This window comes from Sminthopsis crassicaudata, chromosome 1 (genome assembly GCF_048593235.1).
Source record: "Sminthopsis crassicaudata isolate SCR6 chromosome 1, ASM4859323v1, whole genome shotgun sequence".
Taxonomy (NCBI): domain Eukaryota; kingdom Metazoa; phylum Chordata; class Mammalia; order Dasyuromorphia; family Dasyuridae; genus Sminthopsis; species Sminthopsis crassicaudata.
In genome coordinates, this window is record NC_133617.1 from 361,862,197 (window position 1) to 361,883,527 (window position 21,331).

General features: G+C 33.3%; 1 protein-coding gene across 1 annotated transcript in view; it reads left to right on the top strand.

The window, feature by feature from the left end:
- The window catches only part of PIK3C3 (phosphatidylinositol 3-kinase catalytic subunit type 3), a 169,010-nt gene extending 148,798 nt beyond the window's left edge, over positions 1-20,212 (top strand). The window contains exons 24-25 of the mRNA XM_074279240.1: positions 5,351-5,476; positions 19,422-20,212. Coding sequence (XP_074135341.1) covers positions 5,351-5,476; positions 19,422-19,436 — 141 coding nt within the window. The 3' untranslated portion in view covers positions 19,437-20,212. The remainder of the gene's footprint in view (positions 1-5,350; positions 5,477-19,421) is intronic.
- The last annotated feature ends 1,119 nt before the right edge of the window (positions 20,213-21,331 follow it).

The window sequence follows — 21,331 nt, forward strand, 5'->3', positions numbered from 1 at the left end:
TCAAAAACAGGAATTTAACCCATACTTTTTTGTCTTAAAGGCTGGACTAATGTTCTCTATACCAAGTTACTTTATTTACATAAATAACATGATTATGTAAATACATACACACATTATATATATGTATGTGTATATAACAGATAGATTTAATATGCATTGTGTTATATAATATGTGCATGAATATATATTCATGTTTTAAAATCTATTAATACCAGTAATTGAAATTTAGCCGTTTTGGAGAATAGTTCAGTTGAATGTATTTTAAAAGATCATAGAATTAAAAAGCATTTTAAAAAAAAAGGATAGACTTCTCCCTAGTTTTTAAAATAGCTTCAATAATTGTTATTTCTTTGCAATGTAGTTGAAACTGAATTAAAGAGTTAGAATTTCAACTAAGTGTTCAAAGAGAAGATTGGTCCTCTAGATTTAATAGGAACATTTGGAAGATTTGATTTAAAAAAGAGAGAGAGACACACACACACTCACTTGCTTTTTTGTTTTGTTTTTGGTGAGGCAATTGGGGTTAAGTGATTTGTCCAGGGTCACGCAGCTAGTAAATATTAGGTGACTGAGTTCGGGTTTGAACTCAGGTCCTCCTGACTTCAGGGCCAGTGCTCTATTAGCCTTGCCATTTAGCTACTTTTGAAAAGACCTGTTTTCAATTGGAATTTAAATGGGGGGAAAAAAAGTTTGCATCTGTTTTCATTATAAATATAACCTTTAAATTAGAAACTTAGGAATAAATGATTCATTGATATATAAATAATTATATAAATATTAAAGAGCACACTCTTCTCATTATCTAAGATTGGCTACAAGAATGTCCACTGATACAGTACATTCTTTTAGTGTGAAATGCTGTACTATGTAGGGAATGTTTTTAGTGAAAATTCCTTCAAGCAGGAAGTATAGAAATCATCAACAAAATGTTCTTTCCTTTCAAGTTAAAAGAGCTATTATGTATAAAATTGGCATCCAAAGTAAAATTTGAATGTCTCAAAGTGGAGCTGTCACCAGTTGTGTTTATCATTAATTATATCCCTTCTAGTATCATTCAAATTAAATGACAAATATTCAGAACTATTGTTATTATAGTGTTTCAAGTTTTTCTTCATTACATCCTCTTGAGAGAAATCCTTTGCATGTTTTTCTGTTTTTTCTTACAGCAATTGAAACATCTGTTGAATTTCTTACTTCATCATTGAATTTTTATATATAGGAAACTAAAGCAAGACAGAGTAGGTGATTTATCTACCCAGGAAATAATAAGTTTAATTTGCCAGCCAATTTTGCCAATCAGAATAACTTAAATGTTTAAAGTATCTGCAATTTTGACATTACTTGCTGTACTAATAGATCACAATCAGTTTATAATTTTTTTGTAGTTTTTTAGGAGTTACTAAAAGATTCAAGTCATTGTATATTAATAGCTAGAATGGGTTAATTGACATCATATGAAATACTTCTCCTATTTGGCAAGGCACATAAGCTTGTGTTGTTGCTGGTATGGGTATGAAATGAGATATATCATAACTGGAGTTTGAATTCCATATCACAATCCCATATCCACCTTATACTAGATTCAAACTAACATAGCCATAGGACAGATAAAGAATGAAACAGTCAATAAGTGGAAGTTTCCCACACAGGCCAAAATGGTATAAACAAAACAGCCTTAGGACGGTCTAGGATTTTTTTTTTTTTTTTTTTGCTCTTTATTCTTTTCCACGTATCCATTTTTATCCATTTGCATTATTATTTTAATATTTATTCAGTTGTCATTTAAGATGAAATCAAGAGCAAATGATAGTAGTAAACTTAAAATTCACATACCACCATTTTCTTGAGTTTTCCAAGGACAAAAAGAGAATTGTTTTAACATTTTGTCCCAAAAGAAATCTTAGCAAAATATTTCTTAATGATAGCAGTAGTATAATGGATGAATGAAGAATTATTAATTGCTTGTATCCTTACTTTGTATTTGAGCAACTCTGAGCTAGGAGTGGGCTTGAGAAAGTGGTGGGATTGGAGGGTGGTAGGGGACTTTTGCTACATGGAATGCCATCCTCTTTCTGTCTGGTCCCCAATCAGGCCTTCAGCCAGGGCTACCTCCAGCTCTGGGATGCATCTCTGACCTTAATATCACCTAGAAGTAATAGGTGACTATTACTAACTAATAACTAACTTGAATTTTCACTATTAACCATCCTCTATCATCTCTTCTTCTGCTGATTAAGCCTTTGGCAAAACCACTCAGTTTTCCTCTTTTGCCCCCTATTCATGTTCATAGAGAAAATCATGAATCTATCATGAACTTCTACAGATTTGTGTTATGTAATCTCATCTGGATTTTTACTATACCAAAACAAACATTCTGTTTCTCCCTAATCCATGAGTTATTCTCACCTCTTGATACATCCTTTCCTGATTTCTCAGACAGATTTAATAGCCTTTTCTCAGTCTTCATCCTCGGTTTCTCTGTAGCCTTAGGCACATGGATCACAACCTTCTTAATACTTTCTTTTCTCTTAAGTTTTCATGACAGTATTCTATCTTGGTTTTATTTCTGCCTAACTTTTTAGTTTCTTTTGCTGAATCTTCAAACAGGTTCCACCTGTCAGTGTGGGTGTCCATAACACTCTGTAATGACTCCTTTCCTCTTCTTCCTTCATACTACTTCAATTGATGAGTTCATCAATTTCCATGGATTCAGTTACCTCTATGCTAATGATTCTTAGATCTACTTATCTAATTCTCTCATTTCTCAAACTACTTGGTATACATCTCAACGAAGATATCCTCATTGTCATCTTAAACTCAGGAAGTCCAAAAGTGAACTCATTGTTTTTCTCCTCAGACACTTCCTTCCTCTTACCTTCCATATTATTGTTGAAAAATGAACATCCTCCTAGTCATCAAAGACTCTTTTCTCATATCCAACTCTTTGTCAAAGTCTGTTCATTTTATCTTCTTGACACTTTATATAAACCCCCTTCTCTCCTTGGATACTGCCACAGTGTACAGCAAGCCTCATCACCTAATTCCAAATTATAGGGTGATAGCTAGAGGGCATGATTAAATCAAATGAGAGTTTCTTAAGAATGGGGGAGACTAGGAATGTTTATAAGCAGAAAGGAAGGAATCAGGAAGAAATTGAAGATGTAAGTGGGTATGATGATGATGTTGATTAGAACTCGCACTTCTCAGATTGGCTAAGATGACAGGAAAAGATAATGATAAATATTGGAGGGAATGTGGGAAAACTGGGACATTAATGCAGTGTTGGTGGAATTGTGAAGTGATTCAACCATTCTGGAGAGCAATTTGGAACTATGCTCAAAGGATTATCAAACAGTGTATATACTTTGACCCAGCTGTGCCATTTCTGGGTCAAATCCTAAAGAAGGGAAAAAAAAACTCACACATGCAAAAATATTTATAGCAGCTCTTTTTGTGGTAACAAAGAATTGGAAAATGTGTAGATGTCCATCAGTTGGGGAATGGTGAACAAGGTGTAGTCTATAAAGGTAATGGAACATTATTTTTCTATAAAAAATGATGAACAAGCTGATTTTAGAAAGGCCTGGAAAGATTTACATGAACTGATGCTGAGTGAAATAAGCAGAACCAGAAATACATTGTACACAATAATAGAAGAATGTGTGATGATCAATTATGAAAGATTTAGTTCTTCTCAGTGGTTCGGTGATCCAAAGCAGTTCCAATAGATTTTGGACAGAAAATGCCATCTGCATCCAGAAAAAGAAATATGGATATTGAATATAAATCAACACATGCTATGATCACTTCTTTTTTCTGTTCAATTACTCAAGAAGGCCATACTAATAATACCTCTTCTTCCTTTTTTCTCATTGTCTTCTAAATCCTTTCAACCTCATCATTCAACTAAAACTACCCTCTCCAAAGTTTCAGATAATCACTTAATTGTTAAATCCATTGCCTTTCCCTTCCTCCCTCTCTTTCCCGCCTTTTCTTCCTTCCCTTCCCCTTTGTTGCTTAGGCTGAAAATACGGCAGCTATTTATGAATCCTGATATCATTACAGTTTATCAAAGAAATTTTAGTTCTATTTGCTTCATCTCCTGCTTCCAGGGGCTCACAAAGTTGTTGCCAAAAATAATGCAGAAATCCAATATACTTAGCCTATTGAAGCTTAAAACTCCTAAGAACAAACCAACTTGCCTTTTCAGGGATTGCTTAAGGGCAGGTACCATTATATTTGGCCATTTCTCCTTATCTTCCTTGACCTCTATACAGCATCCTACTTGTTAATCATCCTGTATAAGTTTTCCTCTTGATTTTTACAACACTACTTTCTGCATTTGTTTTACTAACTACTCCTTAATCCCCTTTGTTGGTTCTTTAGTCATGTTCTCACAGTTTCCTTCTAGGCCTTTTCAATTAATGAGATTAAAATCCATAGAGTCAGTATTTCTAGGCAGATGGTTTCCAGATTTCCATGTATGTCCCTGGTTTCTCCTGAGTTAGAAATCACCATCATCACCTCCTTTTAAGCATCTTAAACTGAATATTCTGTTGCCATCTTAAACATGTCCAAAGCAGAGCTCATTTTTTGGTTCTCTCTAAACCCTCCCCCCTTATACATGTTCCTATTTATGTTGAGAGCACCAACATCCCAGACATCCAGGTCCTTGATGTCATCCTCTTATCCTAACTTTTTATTCTGAGTATTCATTCCTTTCTCAAATTTCCTCAATTTGTTCAACTACTTTCCCTAGTTGATGAGAACCCACTTTGTTTCAAATTCTTTGCAATAACAAAAACTGCTGCTGTAAATATATTCATGCATAGCCTCTTAAGGTTCTTGAAGACCAAGACTCAGACATTTGTATAATTTCCTACTCTTGTACAGTTTCATAATAAAAATCAGAAAAGGAAGGGAAACATGAACAAATATAATCAACAACTTGAGTTCTTTTTACATGGTAGTTCTGGTTTAAAAAAAATAAGCTCTTAAATATGTATTGCAAAGAACTAATTTAATCAGCTTTACTTTTAAGTTGGAAGGGCCTAATAGAATTTTATTTTTATTAACTTTTTTGTGTAAATATTTTGTCCTAAGCATAAAACTTTTTAAGTTATAGAAAGGTGTGTGTGTGTGGAGGGGGGTGTACAGCATTATCCTATAATGTCTTTATTCAAAGGAATACTTTTATACTGCATTGAAAATTGTATCTTGTGAGTTATGGGTGATTACTCTTTAGTGGAAATAACTTGCTCTATATTATAACAATACCTTCATTGTTGATTCTTTTGTTAGAGAAATTGGTATTTTTCATTATATAAGATGCCCTCAAACTTTTTTCTAGGTGCAAGATAAGTTCCGTTTAGACTTGTCTGATGAAGAAGCAGTGCATTATATGCAGAGTCTGATTGATGAAAGTGTCCATGCTCTTTTTGCTGCAGTGGTGGAACAGATCCACAAGTTTGCTCAGGTATGTTTGTCATTCAAGGCTATAGTTAATTATCTCACTACTTTCCACTTCATAGTCTTAGATTAATCCTGCTTTCTTCCATTAAACCACATTGTTCTTATAACATCAGATATTTCTTACCGTGCCCCATCCTGCTGAATTACCATTATTGCTGACACAATCCATGCTTATTATTTTCAGTGATGAACATAATTAGCTTGATTTCAGTGTGGAACTGTGGATCAGTGTCCAGGGTGTGTGGTGCTAGAAAAGTTGGGAATCTAAAGAATTCAAATGTTACCACAATTTACACACAATTTACCGCAGTCCCAGTCTATCCCAATTAAAAAGTAATTTAGAGATTAACAGGCTTTTTCAGTGATAATCCTTACACACAAAATTACATCTTGTTTCAAATATAGCTTTTGTAGAAATGACTGAGAAAGACAAAGGAATCTAAGAAATATGTACCCTTTCTCCCTAAATAGTTTCTCCTAAAGAATTGTTCATTTAATTTTTTAAAAAATGTGCTCATTGATATTGATAACTGCTTGTAATTTAATTTTAGAGTTGCCTGGGACATGGTATCTTATACATGGTCACATAGCTACTATGTGTCAGTGGTATGGTTTTAACAAAGGTCTTCTGATTTCAAGACCAGTCTTCAAATAACTATGGCACTGTGTGGCAATTTTGTTCAGTTCCTTGTCCTTTCTCTCTTCCTGAGGCAGCTAGGTGGTGTCATAGTACACAGAGTGCTAGGCCTGAAGTCACAAAGCCTGACTACAAATCTAGCCCCAGTCCATAACTGGGTAGTCTTGGCAAATCATTTAATCTCTGTTTGCTTCAGGTTTCTCATTTCCAAAATGGGAGTAAAAACAGTAACTACTTCTCAGGATTGTTGTGAAAAATCAAATGAGAAACTATTTGTAAAGCACTTCATATAATGCCTGGTACATAGTAGGTGCTATAGAAATGCTAGCTATTATTATTATAAATCCTCTCTAACATCTTACACATAAATACACACACATACATATATACACATAGGGGTTCAGTATATATTTAACTGAAGGAATGAAAACTTATTCACTAATGTCAGACCTTACATGACCCCATGGATCATAGCATGCCAGTACTGTCCATTGATTTGTCTTGGCAATGATGCTAAGTTGGCTTGCCATTTCCTTCCCTTGGGGTAAGAGGTTAAGTGACTTGCCAGGGTCACATAGCTAGTAAGTGAGGCCAGATTTAAAACCAGTTCTTCCTAAGTTTAGGCTCACTGTTCTATCCACTGTGCAATTTAGCTGCTCTGAAAACTTATTACCACTGATAGTTTACACTTTCTTGTTTTATACTAGCCAAGCCATCTGTAGCATAGCATAAAAATAAGCAGTGATAATTATTTATGCCTTTTACATTGAGGTGCAAAAAATGTTATTTTTGATGTAAAAGAGTAATGAAAATAAAGTGCAGATAGTTCAACCTTGGGTTACCTGTATGAGAGGAAATCCTGACTGCAGATCATTTGTCTATCCCCAGCTTTGAACAGCAATTAAACCCAGGGCCATGTGATACAATGAGTTTGGGTATTGCATGGTCATTTTATTGGGAGCTCCACCCCTACCTGGAGGAACTTTATAATCATCTCCAAAAACACAGAGAAGTGGTTTAGAAGATTTCAAAACTTTTTTTTTTTTTTTTTTTTTTTTTTTTTTTTTGGCATGGATGACTAGAAAACTGAGATAATATATATTTTTTGTTGTTTTCATTGATTCTTATCAACTTTGTGACCTAAAGAAAAGTCTTTACTGTTCTTTTTGCAGTTAAAATCCCAGAAAACTGATAAAAGGCTTATTAATATCTAGAAGTCAAAGTTTATAGAACTTTTTTTTCTTCAAAGTAAAAGGGTGACAGGTAAGGTTGGTAAAATAAGAATATTTCATGTCATGAGCTGAGAAGTATCTTTTTTATAAGCATACTATCAGAGAGTCTATAGAAGGTGAAGATTTAAGAAAGAAAAATGGAATGGTGAAGAAGTTAAAACAGTAAGATGGAATGTTAAAAAATCAATCCCCAGATTACAAAACCCTGGAACGATCAAAAATTAACTGACTTTCAGAAATTTATTCAATAGTATTAGTAAATTATTCATGTAAATTGTGTATATATGTTTTCATGGTGCAATATCCCTTACTTTGTGAAATAGATTCATATTAGCAAGATTAGATTTAAAATGCCACTATTTCTATTAAGGAAACCTTTCGTGTTTGACTTCTATTATGAAATCAGAGATTAATTCCCATTGAGAACAGTCATTAGTAGAATGAGTTGAAAGGTAATGATGAATGATAGGTATCTATAGCTTAAATTAGCATTTCTTGTCACTTTAAGTATTATACTTCAAGAGCATCACTCATTTCTTCACAATGTCACTTAGATATATTAATTCTTCTCTCTGTATATACAGCTACAGTTGTGTGGAAGTATGTATTTCATGTGTGGAAGATTACAATAGCCTTATAATTGGTCTTAACTGTCTTTAGTCATTACCCTCTTTGATCTATCCAGTATACTCCTACCAGATAATAAGTCACTCCAGATATCATTAGTATCACCACTATTTTATCAGTTTTACTATTAGTCAATATTATCTTGAGATTCCCTTTTACCCACATTTATCACCCTATAAGATCTTTGTAACTATTACCTACCATACTTTCTCAAGAAGTTCAGTTTATTATTTATAGTCTTCCCTTTTACCAAAATTCCTGCCCTTATACTAGGGAACAGCTGCAAAGTGTTCTTCCAAGCATCCTTAATTCCTACTTGCTCAACTTACTTAACTCTTACCATTTGTTCCTTGGTTCTATCTCACCTTCTCATAGGAATGGTCACATGCATCATGTTGCTATTTTTCACAGTTGTTTTTTTTTCCCTCCCATTTCCACAATCAAATAAAAAATTATTTTAATGAAGTATAACTTCCTTTCCTTCTTACAATTCCTATACATTATTCATTCTAAACCTTTTTTTGTGCTCATTACAACCTCCAGTCCCTTCACTCTTCAGGACTTTTCTAGGTTATCAATCCTTCTCTATCTTCATTTATTTCATTTCCTAACTTGGACATGTTAGTTAAATAGTGTAACATCATGCTTCCCTCTACTCTCAAGTCCTTTGCTCCCTTCCTTTTCATGTTCATGCCTTGCTGAATCCTAGTTCTTGATTATACCCACCATTCACCTCCTTCTTCCTTATTCATGTGTTGTTGAATGGAATTGGAAGAAGTTATACAACCTTACCAACTGGGTTCTCAGGTAATAGCTCATATTCTACCTTCTACATGAAGACTTTCTTGATTTCCTATAGGTTCTAGAACACCTTATATCTCTGTTTATATTTTGTATATATGTAACATGTCTTCCTTAATAAGTTCCTTGAGGTAAGGAACCATTTATTTTTCTGTTTTTATATCCAACACTGTCTCTGGGACATAATTGATACATAATAAATGTTTATTGATTAATCGATTTATTTAATCTATAAAACTTAATTATTTCCCATTACAAGTTTCTTAATTCATCATAAGATTTGTTATAGTTCTACTGTATTTACCCATTCTTATCTTCTACACAATTCAGTTCAGCAAATATTTATTTATATGCAAAATATTGTGATGGGGAATATAAATAAAATCCCCTGTTCTAGTGAGACTGGTATCCTTACTGTTTTCCCATTTCATGAAAATCTCATCCCCTCATCTAAGTTTTCACTCATACATTATAGTATTAGAAGTAGAGAGAGCACCTACATTTGTTGTTTTTGACCACCCTTTAAGTGAATATAAATTATAAGATTATTAGTAACTCATTAGTTGTCTAAAGGTCACATCATCAGAACAGCTTGCAAGAAATTAGAAGTTGAAGAATCAGGGAAAAATTCATGGAAGAGGTTGCAGCACTGAGCAGAGTCTTATAGAAAAGGAAACAATCTGAACAAAAGAGAAATGAAAGAAATAGGTTCCCTAATATTCTAGTCTCTCCTTTTTTTAGATCCTGATTTTGTCTCCAGCATATTAGCTGGGCGCCACTTTTTATCATCTACAAAAATTATAAGCAATTCATCTGTGTCTTTATCCTAGTCAGGTGATAAAAATGTTAGAACATATGTCTCTGGGTATGCCACTAAAGACCTCCCTCCAAGTAGACATTGTATCTTTATGTTTATTGTGGACACGCTGCCATTCAACTAGTTGTAAAATCTTCTAACTTTTTTGTATTTCCTATATCACTCCATCTTATAAGAATAATATGGAAAACTGGATCAGATTACTTTGCTAAAATCTAGATGAATTTTATCTGTGTTGTTTCCCTGATCTATCCAGTTTCCCCATCCTGTCAGAAAAGGAAATAAAAGTTGTCTCATGACTCATAATTGTTGAAGCCCAGTTACCTCTTTGTGATCACCATTTTTATTCTGAAGTATTACTACCTCTTCCTTTAACAATACTCTTGCAGAATCTTGCCAGGGATTTGAAATTAAATGTCTAATATGTACTTTTATTCTCTTCCATTTAAAAAAAAAAAGTGGCTAGTTGGGAAAAGCACCATTCCCTTTCTGCAGTCCTCTAATACTAAACTTATTCTTCATTATCCTAACTACCTGGCAGTAAGTCCCCATCTTCTAATTTCTTAAGTAACTTGGATTTCAGTTCACCTGAGCATGAATTTATCAAGGCAAGTTAAGTGGTTTTTTTGGTTGGTTTTTTTGTTTGTTTGTTTGTTTTTTGCTACCTTCTTATCTTGGATTTTAACTCCCTTTTAACCATTTTTGTTCCATCTTTTCTCATCCAGCAGTACTCTCCTTGGTAGAATTTTTTTTTAATCAGAAGGAAACTAAGGTTAAAATATTTTTCTTTGTCATCTGTTATCACATTCCTATTTACTTGGAACAGTAGCCTCATCTATTCTTTTATTGTTTTTTTTTTTGCAGTGTTCCTTTATTTGTGTATATATACATGTGTTTTCCTTAACCTTAGCCAAGACCCTCTGCAATTTTGTTCTAGCCTACTTTTCTAGACTGATTTCATAACATGGCTATAACATGAAGATATTAAATTTAGTGAAATCTTGCTTAGATTCTGTGGCTCAGAAATGCTAAATAGGATCTTAGCTGGACATTAATTTTATTCCACTATGATATGTGACAGTAGTTGGTTTTTGACTAATCTCTTGAAAGGAAGTTCATTTTTCTTTGATGACTACTATACTATATCAGTCCTACATTTAGTTAATATATTTGCTAAGCAGTGATATTAATAAATCATATACTCTCAAATTTTGATGTTGGCCATCTATTTTGGTAGTCAAGCTAATATACATATGCTTCTTCAATTTCCATTCGCCTATTTCTTTTTTCTTTTTTTAATAAGTTTTACAAATATATATATATATATATATATATTTAAATTTTTTTTTTTTCAGTTTGGAGATCTGATTTTTTTTCACAGTATATATGCATGAGTAATTTTTTTTTTATAATATTATCCCTTGTATTCATTTTTCCAAATTATCCCCCTTCTCTCTCCACTCCCTCCCCCCGATGACAGGCAATCCCATACATTTTACATGTGTTACAATAAAGCCTAGATACAATATATGTGTGTAAATACCATTTTCTTGTTGCACATTAAGTATTATATTCCGAAGGTATAAGTAACCTGGGTAGATAGACAGTAGTGCTAACAATTTACATTCACTTCCCAGTGTTCCTTCTCTGGGTGTAGTTATTTCTGTCCATCATTGATCAACTGGAAGTGAGTTGGATCTTCTTTATGTTGAAGATTTCCACTTCCATCAGAATATATCTTCATACATCATTGAAGTGTACAGCGATCTTCTGGTTCTGCTCATTTCACTCAGCAACAGTTGATGTAAGTCTCTCCAAGCCTCTCTGTATTCCTCCTGCTGGTCACAAAAAGAGCTGCCACAAATATTTTGGCATATACAGGTCCCTTTCCACTCTTTAGTATTTCTTTGGGATATAAGCCCAATAGCAGCAATGCTGGGTCAAAGGGTATGCACAGTTTGGTAACTTTTTGGGCATAGTTCCAAATTGCTCTCCAGAATGGCTGGATTCTTTCACAACTCCACCAACAATGTATCAGTGTCCCAGTTTTCCCACATCCCCTCCAACATTCATCATTATTTGTTCCTGTCATCTTAGCCAATCTGACAGGTGTATAGTGGTATCTCAGAGTTGTCTTAATTTGCATTTCTCTGATCAGTAGTGATTTGGAACATTTTTTCATATGAGTGGATATAGTTTCAATTTCATCATCTGAGAATTGTCTGTTCATATCCTTTGACCATTTATCAATTGGAGAATGGTTTGATTTCTTATAAATTAGGGTCAGTTCTCTATATATTTTGGAGAGACCTTTGTCAGAACCTTTACTTTTAAAAATATTTTCCCAATTTGTTACTTCCCTTCTAATCTTGTTTGCATTAGTATTGTTTGTACAGAAACGTTTTAGTTTGATGTAATCAAAATCTTCTATTTTGTAATCAATAATGATCTCTAGTTCTCCTCTGGTCATAAATTCCTTCCTCCTCCACAGGTCTGAGAGGTAGACTATTTTCTGTTTCTCTAATCTATTTATTATCTCATTCTTTATGCCTAAATCATGGACCCATTTTGATCTTATCTTGGTATATGGTGTTAAGTGTGGATCCATATCTAATTTCTGCCATACTAATTTCCATTTTACCCAAAAGTTTTTTCCAAATAATGAATTTTTATCCCTAATGTTGGTATCTTTGGGTTTGTCAAAGATTAGATTGCTATAGATGTATCCTTTTTTGTCCTTTGTATCTAATCTGTTCCACTGATCTACCGGTCTATTTCTTCGCCAATACCAAATGGTTTTGGTGACTGCTGCTATATAATATAGCTTTAGATCAGGTACACTTAGACCACCTTCCTCTGACTTTTTTTTCATTAGTTCCCTTGCAATTCTTGACCTTTTATTCTTCCATGTGAATTTTGTTGTTATTTTTTCTAGGTCATTGAAATAGTTTCTTGGGAGTCTGATTGGTATAGCACTAAATAAATAGATTAGTTTGGGGAGTATTGTCATCTTTATTATATTCGCTCGGCCTATCCAGGAGCACTGAATGTCTTTCCAATTATTTAAATATGACTTTATTTTTGTGGCAAGTGTTTTGTAATTTTTCTCATATAATTCCTGACTGTTCTTTGGTAGATGGATTCCCAAATACTTTATACTCTCAACATTTGTTTGGAATGGAATTTCTCTTTGTATCTCTTGCTGTTGCATTTTGTTGGTGATATATAAAAATGCTGAGGATTTATGTGGATTTATTTTGTATCCTGCCACTTTGCCCATTTGCCTATTTCAATATACCATACCTGTAGCTATAAGAGAAAGAGAAGTTTTTAAGACCCTTAAAATCATTTTTAAAACTTCTCAACTTTATGAATATAATTTTTTACATAGCATCAGTCAGTCAGTGGATGTTTGTTGATGGATTATTTTAATTTGACTGAGGTTAATTTAAAGAGACAAGCTGACAGTTCAGCAAAACAAGATTTTAAAAAGCAATGTATTCCACTGTAAACACAATATATAATTTTTGGTTACTAACTGCAGACATCTGCTTGTGCTTCCTTGTTTGTCAAAAAGCAGAGCATCTTATTATTTTGTGATTTACTCTAGTGATGATTTCATCCTTCAAAAGTCAGAGTAATCAACAAAACTAAATTCTGTTTTATATTTGATTTTTACTTTTGGAAACTGGTAATCAGAGTAGAAATGATAAGCACATTGGAGGGAAGTGACTAATAGTTTCTGGAGTTTTGTAATAAAAATGGAAAGAAAATATCAGCATAATATGACATGAACTTAGATGTTTTTTGAAAGAAGATTTCAAGAGTTGAGAAGACAGGTATGATCCAGTCAACAAAAGTGCCACAGGGTAGGCTCAGTAAAGAGAGAAGACGCTCAAGAATGAAACTCTAGACACAAATGAAAATAATTTCAATGACAAGAAAAACTGCTATATTGCTTAACCAATGTGCACAGATAACTTAGTAATCAATTTAACATACACAAATACACAGGCACTCTTACAAAAAAATTGAAACAGCTTCATAAATAATCATGAATTTTTATTTTCTCAGATCCTTCTCAATGTTCTAACCTATTAAGATTTTCTTAACTGTATCATGTATTATGTTGACTATCCTTCCCAGCAAAGTGTCACTCACAGACTTGATGAGTATGCCATAAATGACTTTATCCAGTACATCACTAAAAAATATCAGACTTGTATGTAAATTTCTGGACACTTCTTGCCAAGATACATTAAATCATTAACAATTACTGTTTGAGCTCAGCTTATTCAATCAGTCAGTGCAATCAATGTAATTATATTATTTACTAGAAAAGACTTAGAAGGGACATGACAACTAATTTTAAGCAGTTGAAAGGCTGTCTTGAGGAAAAGGTATTAAGTTTTTTTCTGTTTGACTTCCAGAAGATAGAAACAAACAGGTTCAGTGAATGGAAGCTGCAAAGAGGCAAATTTAGGCTTAATATTAGGATAAAGCTTCTGATAATTGGAGCTGTCCAAAAATGATCTGTTTTTAAAGGTACTAAGGCCTCCCTCCCTTGACATCTTAAGGCAGAGACTGGATAACCACTTATTGGTTAATGGAGATTCTTTTCTTATATGGATTGAACTAGGTGGCTGCTGTGAGAAGTCTCTTCCAATTCTCAAATTTTATAACCTTAAAAAAGTTTTATCCCCAAAACAATATTTCCTAAAGACTTGAAAGATTTTGTTAGATTGAAATTTTGAAAGGTCTTGTTTTCTTACACCAAGCAATGTACTAGGTAAAGTGGAGAACTAAATGATATATTTTGTTACTTAGCAACAAATCTATGTGTTAAAGATGCAGATTTCCACCTTATTAAGTGTGTGCATATAGTTAATACCTGGATTAACATTTGTAAAATGTTCTTGTTTAAGTTTGTAAGCCTTGAAATTGCATAACCTAGAATTCTGTCCTAGGGAAACAATAGTTTTCTGACTACTCTTTTAAGTGAGGACTAAGTGAGTCATTAGTCCTGAAATTAGAAGTTAAACAATATCTTCTGATTTTTTTTTTTTTTTTAACTTTTTTTATTGACAACGTATGCTTGGGTAATTTTTTTTATAACATTATCGCTTTCACTCACTTCTGTTCCAACTTTTCCCTTCCTTCCCTCCACCCCCTCCCTTAGATGGCAAGCAGTCTTCTTATCGCTAATTATGTTATAGTATATCCTAGATACAGTACATTATTACTTTTTTTTTTTTTTTTCCTGAGGCTGGGGTTAAGTGACTTGCCCAGGGTTACATAGCTAGAAAGTGTTAAGTGTCTGAGACCAGATTTGAACTGGGGTCCTCCTGAATTCAAGGCTGTTGCTCTATCTACTGTGCCACCTAGCTGCCCCCTAGATACAGTATATGTGTGCAGAACTGTACAGTTCTCTTGTTGCACAAGAAGAATTGGATTTAGAAAGTAAAAATAACCTGGGAAGAAAAACAAAAGTGCAAATAGTTTACACTCATTTCCCAGTGTTCCTTTTCTGGGTGTGGCTGATTCCGTCCATCTTGAATATCTCCTGATTTTTGACGAAGAGTTTTTTGTTTTTGTTTGTTTTGTTTGTTTGTTTTTTGGTATTTTTCCTACATTCTTTTTCTCCTCTGACTATTATTAGAAGGAGTAAGTTGGCAAGGTATAGGGAAGGTAAAGAAGCATAATAAAGATGAAAGTTTCGGAATTGATTTCATCTTGCAGAATACGTTTTTGAAGATCATGAAGTCTGAGAAAGTAGCTGAATTGGAAATGATGGGGTGAATTCCTAGAAAGCCCTACTTATATGATGGAGTATCAATAAAGGTGCCTTTTATTTCCACCTTTACTCTTCCATCAGAATGAAGGATTGACCCCAGAGGTGTATTGAAAAGAAGTGAAGAGTTGATTTCATCTTACAGACTAATAAGTTTCTACAGAATAAGAAGTCCAGGAAATCAGTTGTTTGAGTAATGAATATGTACAATGTTGCCCTAGTCCAGAGGAAAGGAATATCCAAGTCACGGGCTGTATAAAGCCTGTAAAATTATTTGCTCTGGCCCTGCCAAAGCAAGACGACAACAACCTCTCGCTGCTTTGAGTTCTTCAGTTTTGTTGGCTGTCCCTCGAATGGTGTTATAAATATGCAAATAAATATGGCATAAATGTGCCATATTTATGTTATAAATATGGCAGAAAAAGGGTTTCTCACCCCTGCCCTAGTCAAACAGTTCTGGACATTTTTGAGAAGGACATTGACAAATTGAAGAGCATGAAGAAGAGAAACTAGGATAGGGGGGAGTATCATGTTATATCATGTTATATTAAAAATGGATTAAAACTGGAGATGTTTTACCTTAAAAAAAAAGAGATGGCTTAAGGAAGACTTGATAGCTGTAGGAAGAATGATTGTTGGCTCTAGGGGAAAAAACTAGAAATGGTGAATGGAGGTTGCAAAGAATCATGTATGGAGGGGGGGGATCATATTAATTAGATATTTCTCAAAGTGAACTGAGCTTTCTCAAAAGGTAATATGTCCGCTCAGTGAAAATCTTCAAGTAAGGATATTGATAGAATGTAAAACAATTTTCACAGATGGCATTAAAATCTCAATTTAACAGTTTGCTGCTTTCATTTGACATTATCCCTTGCTGCTTTCATTTGACTTTTAGATGTGACACATACTATTGTAATATATATATTTTATATGTGAATATGTATAAGATATACTTTATATCACTGTTTTTGATATGATACATTACTTCCTAAAGTTTCAAATAACTAAGTTTAATTGGATTCTTATTTGCTTTGTTAAAGTTTCTGATTAGCAACTTTTTCCTAATTTTTTCAAATCAAATCATATATTAATGACCTTTCTGAAAGTCTTTCTATTTCTGTAAATAGTATCCATATATAATTTATTTCTTTCACAAATGTAACCTCTTTTCCCATTTTATTTTTGCTCTATTTACTTCAGATCTATCTAGAGTCAACATGGAGCCTAAATTTTCCTAACGTGAATAATATTTACTGTTAATTGTCATGTAGAAAAGGCAAATATTTTTATTCCTTTGGTAGGACATATTTTGAGTATCTTCCCAAATCCTTCTCTCATTTGTATTCTTTCTAACATTGCTTACTCCTTATACAAATATCATATCATTTTCATTGGTAAGATCATACCCACTGCACATTTGAAAATGATACCCCAATGAAGAAAAAAATCCAATACTAGTTTGGACCTAAAAGTCCTGTGGGCTTCATATAGGTTTGAATCACATAGAATGAAAGGCAGCAGGTATTTTGCAATATTTTGTTGAACAGAGCACTGAATCCAAAGGCCATGCAGAAACAGCTTGGCTGTAAACTTAAGTTGGTCTAAGGTCAGTAATTCATTCCATTGCCTCTCATATCACTTATATTTTGTGCCACTTGTCTATATAGCCGAGGTTTTTGTTTTTGTTTTGTTTTGTTTTGTTTTTCAAACAGCATGTTAAAAAAAAAAAGAAAAAAGCAATCACTTTTGTATAATTTAGCAGTTAGTCCACCATAAACCATTTGAGTTGGAACTGGCATTTTGGTTTTTTTGTTGTTGTATTTAGCATAGACCTAAACTACAGTTTGTCATACATTAATATTCTTGAGTACAAGCAAGAAGATTTTAAATGCACTTGGGTTTTTTTTTTACAAATGACATTTTAATGTTTCTCTTCTCTCTCTTTCATCTGACCACCCAATAAAGATATCCATCAGCTACACAAACAACCAAGAAAAGTTGGTGGATAGAGGGGGTCACTGGGAGCAATTAATATTACATGAATATGCATTATCATGTTTGTTTTGCCCATTGTCCAAAACCAATCTTGAATTTCATTTTGCCATATTATATTCTCTCAGTGTCTGCAATCAGTACTGCTGTAAAAACAGCAATTAAACCCACAATTTTTTTTTCCTTTTTCTTAACAGGCATTTGTCATGTGACAAATGTGTTGAGGCTATATAATTGGTTGATTATTGGAACAGCACTGGTTAGCAGAATGCCCTGAAATTTTTAGCTATAATACCCCTCAGTTTATTATCTATCCATTCACATACATTTATTTTTCTTATGTCCTCAGAAGAAGTTTTTGTAAATATTTGAACATAATCATCAAGGAGGCTTGCACCTACTTAGTTAACAGTTTTTATTATGGTCAGTTGTTACAGTATCTATTGTATTTCAGTGTTGCATGCATGTATCATGTATATGTGTTTCTTATCAAAGTCACAATTTTACTCAGGCACAACCTTCACCCCTAGAGATTTAGTCTCAGATAGAAGACTTTAAAAAGCTTTTAAGATTTATTTTATTTTTTCAAGTTCTTAACTCTCTTTGTCTAAATTTCCTCATTTGTAAATGAGTTGGAGAAGAAAATGACAAACCATTCCAATGACTTTGCCAAGAAAACTTCAAATAGGATCATGAAAAGTCAAACATTAAATGAAAAGCAAATGAACTGAACTCCCCTTCTCTTGCAATCTCTGATGCAACCAGCCTCATTTCTGTTCTTCACACATAATAGTTCATTTCCCAGTCTCTCTACCTTTGCACTGGCCACTATCCTTGCCTAGAATTATTATCCTTTCTCTTGTTAGCCTTCTAGAATCCCTTCCCTTCAAAATACAATTTCACCAGCACTTTTGTCATAGTCTTTTCTGATGTCCACCTTCTGGACCCCAACTGCTTTTACTCTCTTCTATTTATTCAGTATATATCTATATTTAGATTTGTCTTCTCTGTTAGAATGGCATATCCTTGAGATTATTTCTTATGTTATATTTGTAATCACAGCATTTTGTACAATTTCTGATACATAGGCTTGTAACATTGATTAATTGATTTGACTGATATGCAGTTTTATAAATATCCCAGTTTTTTTGCTGAGGCAAGTGGGCTTAAGTGACTTGCCCAAAGTCACACAGCTAGGAAGTGTTAAGTGTCTAAAGCCATACTTGAACTCGGTCCTCCTGACTTCAGGCTAGTGGTCTATCCACTGCAACACCTAGCTGCCCCTGACATAAAAACTTTAATGATTATTTTTCAGTATATACATTTTTTCTCAGCAGCATGTTTCTGGGATGAAAGGGAAAACAGATGCTATCAGGTCATACTCTAGCCCCTAGCTGAATACTACTTGGTTATGGGCTATACCAGCCATATAATAGGACTGATTCAGAACAGTATAGGAAGGTGATGGTTAGAAAGAGGTGTTACACTACAGTTTTTCCAAGGAAATAAAAATTGAGGTAGGATCCAGGACAGGCTGGTTTTTGTAATACAGACATGCTGATTCTTCCCCCTGAAAATTTTCATTAGTTTTTGACTAGTTTAAAGGGGCACGGAACTCCCAGGTATTTTCCATATACATTGCTACTTCATTTTAGTTCAATAAACAAAGGTATTAAGGTATCAACTTCGTATATAAAAAATAAGTCATGAAAATCAAAGCTGGCCTCTCCTTTAATTTCCTTATTTAATTGATAAAACTCTTAGAAATCCAGCAAATTCTTTAGTTCAAAGCAGATGTGTTTCTACATTCAGAAAAAAAAAAGTCTATTATTTATTATCACATAGCATAACTAAGGCATTTTAAAATTAAACCAATTAACCCAACCACCTAACATGCCATATTAAATGAAGTCTTTTCAGGTGTGTGTGTGTGTATTACCTCATCTTCCTTAAACCTTTTGTTTTAGAACTCTAAAATTCACATCTCATAATTGTATGTAAACATTTAAACTAAGTGCTTTCTTATTTTGTTTATTTTTAATTTTTTTCTAGTACTGGAGAAAATGAAAAGTGAATTGTACTGGAATGCCAAGAGATTTCACTTATTAAAAAAGAAAACTATCTTAGAAGACACTTAGAGGATGTGAAGACTTAGATAACAGCTGATGGAAAAGAAAACTTCCTCTTTGAATTACTGTGGTCTCTGAAATGCCAGGAGCTTGAATATAGTTTTCTGGAATACCATTGTTTTGAGTATTTCAGAAGATTTTGTCTTGAAACTGTATATTTATTTTCAAGTGTACACATTGTTAATAAGAGAAATAAGTTTCACTGTTTATAATCTGTTAACTTTCAAAGAAATTATGTGGCCTATGTAGAACTTGTTAGTTGTAAGGGCCTGGGAGGGTCCACTGCCACCTTCACTTCATTAAAACTTTCCAAATAATGGGATGAATTGATCATGTTTCATTTTTGTTTGATTGGAGGTTGTGGTGGGGTGGAAAATGTACATCTTTAAGGGGAAAAGGTAAATTTTTTATTTTATTTTGCATCTAAAATTGGTATTTCATAATTTATGAATGACTCTTTCCCACATCAGGAAATGTTGTCATTTGGAAAAGACAATCATTTCCTTCTACTTATAAATAAATATTTTGAAAATATAGATCATTGGTCAGATAAGTTGTAAGTATGTAAAGTAGAAGAGAAAAAAATAATTTAACTGATTAAACTAATGGGAATATTGTAGTAGTTTTCAGTATTGACCTTGAAATATTTTTATGTATAAATATAAACATACATTCTGTGATTTCATTAAAGTCTTTTTTGACAAACTTTGCATCTATATGCTCTCTCAGTTGTATCTTTCTTGGTACTTGTGAAATGGAATTATGGTTTCTCATAGATTTAAGTTTAAATCAGGTCTTTTATGTTTTAATGCTATATACAGGATGATAGGGTAGAATGAATCCAACAACTGGATTCAGATTTCTGGCTCTTGGTAATTGCTTTATAAAGTTACTAGACCTTAGTTTTCAATGAAATGAAGTCATTAATATACTGCCTAAGAGTTTTGTAAATCTAAAAGAGTTACTTAAATGTCACTAATTCACAATCTTCCAGCCAATTCTTGGGTCTCATACAGATAAAATAAAATAACTATGTACACATAAGTTCATATTTCTAAAGTTGTCACATGGTCACTTGATTTATTTCTGAAGGAAAACCATATCTTTGATGTTTGATAAATATTAATTAAAAGCAACCTTCTGAAAAGACTAAATGACAGAGATCAGAAAACAATGGTTCAGGGATAATGCCTGTAATTCACTGAATTTGTCCTATTAAGAGTTCTTAAAAGCTGTCTGATCCATCCCTCTTAGTTTTGTTGATAATGGATTTTAAATTGGAAAAGAATTGTAGAATTTACATTAGGAAGTGACCTGAAGTGCTTTAAGAAGTAATCAACTTCCCCAAGATGATAGAACTTGTTAGAGACTCTCCTGGTCAATAGTCTTCATACCTAAAATCAAATAGCAATTCCTCTCTGACATCTAAGTTCTTTACAATCCAGCCCTAACCTACTTTGTTTTATCATATTTCTATCCATTATGTATTCTGTGATCCATTCTAGTTGGACTTTGCTAATTTTATCATGGAACATTTTTTTTTTTTCTTCTTCTTTCTGTCTTATTGCTAAAGGAGGGGAAGTAACCTCACACCTCCTCAAGAGTCCACTTCAAGCCCTATCAAAAACTGGCAATGTCACATCTTGTTAGCTCTATTCAGGGGGAAATAACACAAGGTAATAATGTGCCTCCTTGGTCAGCTGTGGTCCCTAGACCTACCTTGATCAAAAGGGCAGAATTTGGAAGTTCCTCTGAGAGTAAAATGTCTGTTTTGTTAGTTACCTTACCACAAAATAAGCCTGTTTTTTTCCGAAAAGAGCCAATAAGGAGCCT